The 8505-nt window shown below is 48.9% G+C and overlaps 1 protein-coding gene across 1 annotated transcript in view; it reads right to left on the bottom strand.

The window, feature by feature from the left end:
- Window positions 1-1199: 1199 nt before the first annotated feature.
- Window positions 1200-8505, bottom strand: part of CCDC127 (coiled-coil domain containing 127) — a 9339-nt gene continuing 2033 nt past the window's right edge. The window contains exon 2 of the mRNA XM_011934411.1: window positions 1200-2382. Within this exon, the coding sequence (XP_011789801.1) occupies window positions 1721-2382 (662 nt within the window). The 3' untranslated portion in view covers window positions 1200-1720. The remainder of the gene's footprint in view (window positions 2383-8505) is intronic.

The raw sequence follows: 8505 nt of genomic DNA, 5'->3' as shown, positions 1-8505 counted from the left end.
TTGCAGGCAGCTCATGTCGGCTCTGAGCCTGCCTCTGCCGTGCTCACGGGGTTCCACGGATTTCAAACAATGCACGAGTGTAAAGCATGTACAGCTCAGGGTGCAGTAACATGCACTCCGGGAAGAGTAGCTCTCACACTGCCACGTGGGTTCTACAAGCTTAGGAGTCCTATTCCTGTACAGACAGGCAGGCGGAGAGAACACGGCCCTTGAAAGCAGATGGACAACGCTGCTCCCACTTCTGCCTGGCCACAAACTATCAGGTAACCGCACACAGGTTACTCTCGGTTCTGGAGAAAAGGTGCCTGGACTCAGACTGGCTCCAGCACTACTACCTGCGTGACCTCAGGCAGGTTAGCTCTTCCACACCTCCGTAAAGTGAGGTGCGTGGGGACGAATTCACACAGCAGGCCCAAGGCTGTGTCCTACCAGGGCCTGTGTGCGAGGCTGGCCCTTGACTGACATCTGGGAACTCAGATTCTGGGAGAGTTCCCAGCACCATTAACTCCTACAAGTGGCTCTGTGCCCGCAGTGCTTGTGCACCTGGCACAGACCACACCAAGCCCACCCTCCTTCTGGACAAGTCGGGAATTTCCACACAGGCCAGGCAGGGGGTACCATGTGACCAGCCCTTAGCAAAAGCCCGGGTGCCGAGTCTCCAGTGAGTCTGTTCTTACAGTTAGGTGTGTCCTGTATGACTCCAGGGAGTGGACCCTGGGGCGCCCTGCACGTGGCTCCTCTGAGCACCACCCACACACCCTCTCCCTTTGCTGATTCTGCTTTGTGCCGAGTACAGCCCTGTGCTGAGTCCTGTGAGATCTCCCAGCAGGTCACGCAACCCGGGGGGGCTGGCCTTGGGGGCACCCCCCCAAAGAATACTAGTAATACCTACTTCACAGGATTAGACTGGGGATCCCATGAGTGAAGAGGTTACAGGCTCAGTTCCCAGCAGCTATGTGTGACACGGGGCGGTAATACCTGTCTACCACATCGGTTGCAGTAAACAATGAGATAATATATATAAAAATATCTTGTAAAGAGTGAAGAATTACACACAAAAAAAGTGGCATTATTACTCATAAATGGTAAGTATTTTTGAGTATATATCATTGCTAATATTTGCTTGCTGAATACAGACACAAGCCAAATTCCAAACACACATTAGGTACCCACTGGATACAAGAAACACTTGCTGTTTCTTTCCCCTTTATGGGAGAGAGATCTTTAAAATAAAAAACCTTGATAATATAATATTACTACTTTCTATTATCATCTGTTATGCAGTTCTACACATTATCTGACAAATTCTTAATGTAATCTGGTGAGAGACAAAAACAATCTGAGGAGAAAGTATTTAGGGAGTGATGAAACACAGAAAAGTACTTGTGGTAAGGACCAGAACTGTATTTGACTTTAAAAAAACATTTTTACCCTGGAGCTAAAATACGAGGTTACACTGTTCTGCTTGATACAATACTGGCAGCTTACAAATGCTTCAGAGAAGCCACATCCCCAGCAGCTGCAGAGGGTCGGGAGGAGGCCCTCTGTCTCCGAGGCTTCGGGCACTTCTGCTCCGAGGGTGGCGGGAGTGGAGGTCGCTGCTGAAGGGTGGCGGTGTGGCCATGACACAGGCAGCAGGGGACAGACGACGCCAGAGACCCAGAAGGCTCATGACTGCCCGGCCTCGCGTCACTAAAAGCAGTTTTATTTTATCCTTGTCTTACTTTTCTAGTATGGCTTCCTCTACTCTCTTAAACTTCTTCAGTTCGACAACGAGTTCCCAGTATTTGAGATAGAGCCACATGAGTCTGCCATTCTGGCGTTTGTTGGTGTTCCAGACATCACCACAGTATGTATCATGCTGAAATATGTCGGTGAGACCGGCTGCCATCTCTAGGTTGGCGGCCACGGGGTCGACGGACGCTCGCACCAGTAAGCTCTTCTCTAGCTCCAGCCGCTTGCTGCGAGGGAGAAACAGACTGCAGTAGATCTTCTGTCTTTCCGTGAGAACAGCTTCAAACTCTTTCAGCAAAAGCCTGGCTCTCCTTTGCCAGTTTTCTTCCTTTTGCAGGCAGCTCAAATACGCATTTCTCAAAGGCTGCACTTGCCTTTTTTCTTGCATCACCTGGGCCCGTTCCTGTTCCAGAAGCTTCTTCTCTTCTACCAGCTTGCGCCCCTGAGAGATAAGGGCTTCTCGATAACTAGCTGTTCTGTTCTGTTCCTTTTCGAGTTCCACGGACAACTGAGCAACAGCACGCCGATTTTCTGAGATCATGGCATGGTACTTGGCTTCCAGATCCTGTTGAAAAGCAGTAGTTCTCTGACAGCAGGCTTCTCTCTCTTTTTCTATTTCTTTCTGGGATTCCCTAGACCAAATCCAACCTGACATGAATGGAGAAAAATACACAAAATGAAAAAGTTAGGGCTGAAGTTCTATAATTTTCACTTAAATCATAAGGCAGCTAAGGATAGCATTTCAATAAAAGCTTAAGACCTCAGGCTGGGCGCGGTGGCTCAAGCCTGTAATCCCAGCACTTTGGGAGGCCGAGACGGGCGGATCACGAGGTCAGGAGATCGAGACCATCCTGGCTAACACGGTGAAACCCCGTCTCTACTAAAAAAATACAAAAAAAAACTAGCCGGGCGAGGTGGCGGGCGCCTGTAGTCCCAGCTACTCGGGAGGCTAAGGCAGGAGAATGGTGTGAACCCAGGAGGCGGAGCTTGCAGTGAGCTGAGATCCGGCCACTGCACTCCAGCCTGGGCCACAGAGCGAGACTCCGTCTCCAAAAAAAAAAAAAAAAAAAAGGACCTCAGCCGTACCAAGAAGATCACTTCTGTACAAAAATGTGTAACAGGCCAAGTTCTTATCCTAAAATCAGGTAAGGGCTAGGTGACCAAAAGATCCTAACCCTAACCCTTTCCGTCTTCTGTTTGTTGCTAAGAAGATCTACCACTGCTTTTTTCTCCTCTCAAACCCACCACCATTTGCCTGCTCTGGCTCTAGTACAATTGGCAAAGTTTAAAATATTTGGGGTCGGCTTCAACTACTATTGGCTGGGTTCTTATAAAAGTTGTATTTAGCTTTGCCTGGTGGCAACGAGTAAAAGGCCTGAGTTTGAGACACTGCTTACGTTCTGATAAGGACACATAAAAATAAAGTGGGTTAAAAAGTTTAGCCTCAAGGCACAGGGAGCCTCTTTCCTCAAACTGGAGACTGCTGGAATCTCACGAAAACGGGACGATGGGGATTGCTGGGAGGCTGGAGTGGGCATTGCCCGGCTCTGCCCCTCACACCAAGGAGCAGCAGAGCTGGCCTGCGCTGCAGAGAAATCCAGTGCCTCTAAGACCTGATGACCCACAGAGCCTGCTGGCCAGCGGGCACCTGGCTCCAGATGGAGTTACCAACTCTTTGCCCATCCCACAAGTAAGAGTTGGGTGTGTTTCAACAATAAAAAAATGACTGTGCGGTAATAGTTCCATCCACATTCTGAACTGATGCTATTGCTCAATAATTTCATACACGTTAGAGCAACTACATGCTAAGTCTCAGTTTTTCCAAATAGCGATGCGTTCTGCTTGGACATTCTAAAAGCAGCACGGAATTGAGTCCTCTGGAAAACAGGATTGTATGGCAAATTTTCAAAGCCCAAGGCCCCAAAAGCCACTGAAAGCAGCAGTGTGGGTTCCCTCGTGCGCTTCTATCCTGCAACCCATCCCCTACTAGCCACTCTGTGGAACTCCCTGGTCCACAGCCCCTTCTAGAACCACTGGAGTTTCCATCCACTTTCATGGTTCTCTTCCTCCTTTCGCTGCTTCCCCCAACCCAGGTGGTGTCCTTGACATTCAATTCTTTTCTCCCAGGTCACTAATGGTCACCTTTGTTTTTCTCCCAGGTCATTAATGACCTTTGTGGGAGCAATTCCATGACAGCAAGATTTCCATTAGCCTGAAAGCCAGTCTCCCTTGGATATGCTGTTGACACCTCACTGCATAAGCACAAAACCAAACTCATCTTTCCTCAACCAAAAACAGCTGCTAGTCCTAGTCCTGCTTCAGATGACAACTCAAACTCATGTCATCTTTATCTCCTCCCTTTGACAAGAGCTCACAGGCAGAGGCCTGACCAGGAAAGAAGCTGTTACAATGTCACTTGATAAGCACTGAGGGGTTTGCAAAGGTATGTAAGGAGACAGAAGGGAAGGCTCGTCTGGGTTTGGTGAAGTCAAGGAAGTCTTCATAAAAAGGTGAACGAACGAAGTCTGGAAGGCTGAGCAGGAGCTGCAAGAAAGTTACCTGAAGTCAAATGAGCAGGGCAGGCAAGAGCCTTGGAGAGTGAGAGGTTCCAGGAGCCAGATGTGCCTGGGGATGGGGCTTATGTCAAGGAGAAGCTGGCGCTGCCTTTGGAAAGTCACAGGTGCCAAACAAGAGGGGCCCCCAGGAGACCCGGACAAGGAGCACAGGATGTGCTCTGCAGCCATGAGGAGTCAAAGGAATTAACGTGACTTAAGAGCATCCAGGGCCGGGCGCGGTGGCTCAAGCCTGTAATCCCAGCACTTTGGGAGGCCGAGACGGGCGGATCATGAGGTCAGGAGATCGAGACCATCCTGGCTAACATAGTGAAACCCCGTCTCTACTAAAAAAATACAAAAAGAAAACTAGCCGGGTGAGGTGGCGGGCGCCTGTAGTCCCAGCTACTCGGGAGGCTGAGGCAGGAGAATGGCGTAAACTCGGGAGGCGGAGCTTGCAGTGAGCTGAGGTCCGGCCACTGCACTTCAACCTGGGCGACAGAGCGAGACTCCATCTCAAAAAAAAATAAAATAAAATAAAATAAAATAAAAGAGCATCCAGGAGGTGTGGAGGGCTGGAGGTGGGGCTGGGAGGGGTGGGGCCGAATCAGGAGACAGGTAGCTGCTCCCTGATACAATCTGGGGGCAATCTCAGTCAAGTCACATCACTGACACACAAAACCACTGGAAAACTAACACAGACAAGGATGCATACAGTTAATCATCAGACCCCACCACACAGGCTGTGGTTATTGGGAAGTTTGGGGCTGGATGGGGAGCCAGGCAGGGGAGGCTACAGGCAGCTTTGCAGAGGAAAATGTGGCACGACAGGCTGGGTGTCAGGAAAACCTGAATTCCGAGTCTGACCTGACAGACACCTCATGACTCTGGGCACATGCGACTTTTCAAAGCCTCAGTTTCAGGTGGGACTCCTGCTTCTGGGAAGACGGAGTAGACGTCCTCCCTATTCTTCTAAGTAAATAAGAAGACACAGTAGACGTCCTCCCTATTCTTCTTCTAATTAAACTAAAAATCCTGGACTTCATCTATAAAACAAGATGACTCTGAAAGGCAGAGAGAAGGTAGACTGGCTTGGGTCCTTGGGACCCCAGGAACAACATGGGGGCAAGTCCTCTAGATTTTCATTTTGCCTCATAGATCCCAGACTTGGAGCTGAAGACACAGGCAACTGGAAATCTCAATGGGTGCAGGCAAAAAAAGAAACTCCAACAACACCTGCTGTCTCTGCCCAAAGGACCACGATAGGGGCCTGGCAAGAGAGAAAACGTTCTGACAGTAATCACCCCACATCAGCCAAATAATACAGAAGACGCTGCGGCCCCACCTCCACCCACACAGGCAAAGGTAGGATGAGAGCTGGGGCTCCCGCTCCCACTCAGTGGCAAACACAGGGTGGGGTCGGGAGGAGCCATGTGGGGAGCAGCGCTGAGGCCTTCCCAGCCAGGGGCACCAGTAGAGGCCAGGGGGCTGGAGCTCCCACCCTTTCCTCGGGGGCCCACGGGGGCCAGAGGCTGAGTGGGGAGCCTGGACTTCTATCCCAACCTGGTGCTAAGGAGGCTGCATGACCCTTCCCCTGCCAGGGTGCTGTTCAAGAAAGCCAGCTAAAACCGAAGGTTTAAATAAAAACCAGTGTTTCATCACGTAATACCCAAAATGCCCAGGTTGCAGCAGAAAATCACTCATAGTACCAAGGGTTAGGACGGGTCATGCTGAATGAACAAAGATGACCAACAGATGCTAATAGCCGGATGAGAGATGGCAGTATTATCTGACGAGGACTTTAGAGCAGCCGCCATGACAGAGTCTACCAAAATAAACAGAAGACATAAAGAAGAACCAAATGAAAATTCTAGAACTGAAAAGCAGAACAACTGGGAGAAAAACTGGAATGACGGACTAGACATGGAGAAGCAAGAGCAGCGTGCCCCGGGTGGAGGCTCAGGACTCCCCCATGAACACAGGAGCAATCCTTTGCAGCCTAGCCACAAACATAATTCCACAATATGTAAAAGGAATTCTACAGCATGGCCACGTGGGGATTGCTCCAGAGACAAAAGGCTGGTTCAATATTCAAAAATCAATGTAATCTAACACATTACTGGCCAGGTGCCGTGCACTTTGGGAGGCCAAGGCAGGCGGATCACGAGGTCAGGAGATCGAGACCATCCTGGTTAACATGGTGAAACCCCATCTCTATTAAAAATACAAAAAAATTAGCTAGGTGTGGTGGCGGGCGCCTGTAGTCCCAGCTACTTGGGAGGCTGAGGCAGGAGAATGGCGTGAACCCGGGAGGTGGAGCTTGCAGTGAGCCGAGATCGCGCCACTGCACTCCAGCCTGGGCGACAGAGCGAGCCTCTGTCTCAAAACAAAACAAAACAAACAACTAACACGTTACTAAGCTGATGAAGAAAAATCACATGATCACATCAATTTAAACCAAAAAAATGGACCAAATTCAACACCTATTCATGAAAAACAGGAATACGGGGAGTTTCCTTGACTTGATAAACAGCATCCACAGAAAACCTGCCGCTGACACTGTACTTAGCTGGGAGAGGCTGAGTGTGTTTTCTCAGGTCAGGGACCGTCCAACAGAGTCCCAGAAGTTCCAGCTACCGCCAGAAGGCAAGACAAGAAATCAAAGGCAAACAGGCTGGAAAGAAGAAATACAACTAAAGTCTTACCCCTTATAACAAAATTAACTCAAATGGGTAAGTGCTTAAATGTAAAATGTAAAACTAAAACTTTAGGGAGAAAAAACCTTCAGGATCTAGGGCTAAGCAGAATTCTTAGACTTTCCACAAAGAGTAGAGTTCATAAAAGGAAATGATGAGAAGCTGCCCTTCATCAAAAGTACAACTTTTACACTGCAAACGCCCCCATGAAGAGAATGAACAGACAGGCTACAGACTGGGAAAGGATACCTGCAAGCCACATATGCAACTAAGGACTAGAATCTAAGACATATTAACAACTCTCAAAACTCAACGTTAAAAAACAAACAGTCTATGAGAAAATGGCTGAAAGACAAGAATACTCATTCCATCAGGATACGCTGATGGCAATGAGCACGTGAGGAGGTGCTCGACGGTGCACACTGGAGCCACGATGAGAAAAGATGTTCAACATCGCACACTGGAGCCACGATGAGACAGCACCACACACCCATCAGGATGGGCAGACAGGACAGCAGTGTGAACACCAAATGCCAACCAGGAGGTGGAGAAACCCATCAGCTCTGCATTGCTGGTGAGAACCTAAAACGGTGCAGCCACTTGTGAAACATTTCAGCCCTTTCTTAAAAAACTAAACGTGCAACTTCCATAACACCCAGTAATTTCACTTCTGGCCCTTTATCCCAGAGAAATGAAAACTTACCTCGACACAAAAACCTACCCAAGAATGTTTATGAGAGCTTTATTCATAACAGCTGAAAACCGGAAAGGACCAGATGTCTTTCAGTGGTTAAACACACTGTGGTATGCCCACATCATCAAACACTCAGCAATGAAAATACCTATGAACTACTGATACAGCAACAATCCGCACAGGCCTCAGGCGGTTATGCTGAATGGAAAAAGTCAACCCAAAAGGTTATATACTGTTTGATTCCATTTATATAACATGCTTGAAATAATGAAGTTCTGGACATGAAGAACAGATCAGCAGTTGCCGGGGGCTGTGGAGGGAGGGCGGAACACAGGGCAGCACGAGAGGCCCGGGACTGGGAGATCTTGATGGTATCCTGGCATATGTCTTGGCTGTGACACTGCACTGTCATGTTGCAGATGCTTCCATTGGGGAAAGCTGGGTAGAGGGTACATGGGCTCTCTATATTACTGATGACAACTGCATGTGACTTACATGACCCCAAAATCAAATATTTAATTAAAAGAAACTGAGTTGGGCCCCATGAACTCAACCAGTCCCTTTCAGCTCTAAGACCATGTGTTTTCTAGGTCAGGAGAGGAAACGGGAGGTACAGGAACGCTAGAGAGGAGAAAGCAGGAGAGATGGGAAAAGCACGGAGAGAGAGATGGGGAAAGGGGAATCAGGAAGACCGAGAGAAAAGAGGGGAAAGCAGAATGACAGAGGAGGTGTGAAGAGAGAGAAGCCCACTGGAGCACTGAAATACTGAATAGTCTCCCAGGGGAGTTACTCAGGGTAAGAATTTCTCCAGGGACTGCTCTTTCAGGCA

Source organism: Colobus angolensis, unplaced genomic scaffold (genome assembly GCF_000951035.1).
Source record: "Colobus angolensis palliatus isolate OR3802 unplaced genomic scaffold, Cang.pa_1.0 Scaffold136, whole genome shotgun sequence".
Taxonomy (NCBI): Eukaryota; Metazoa; Chordata; class Mammalia; order Primates; family Cercopithecidae; genus Colobus; species Colobus angolensis.
The sequence above is the reverse complement of the archived record's forward strand: the minus strand, read 5'-3'. Positions and strand labels throughout refer to the sequence as shown.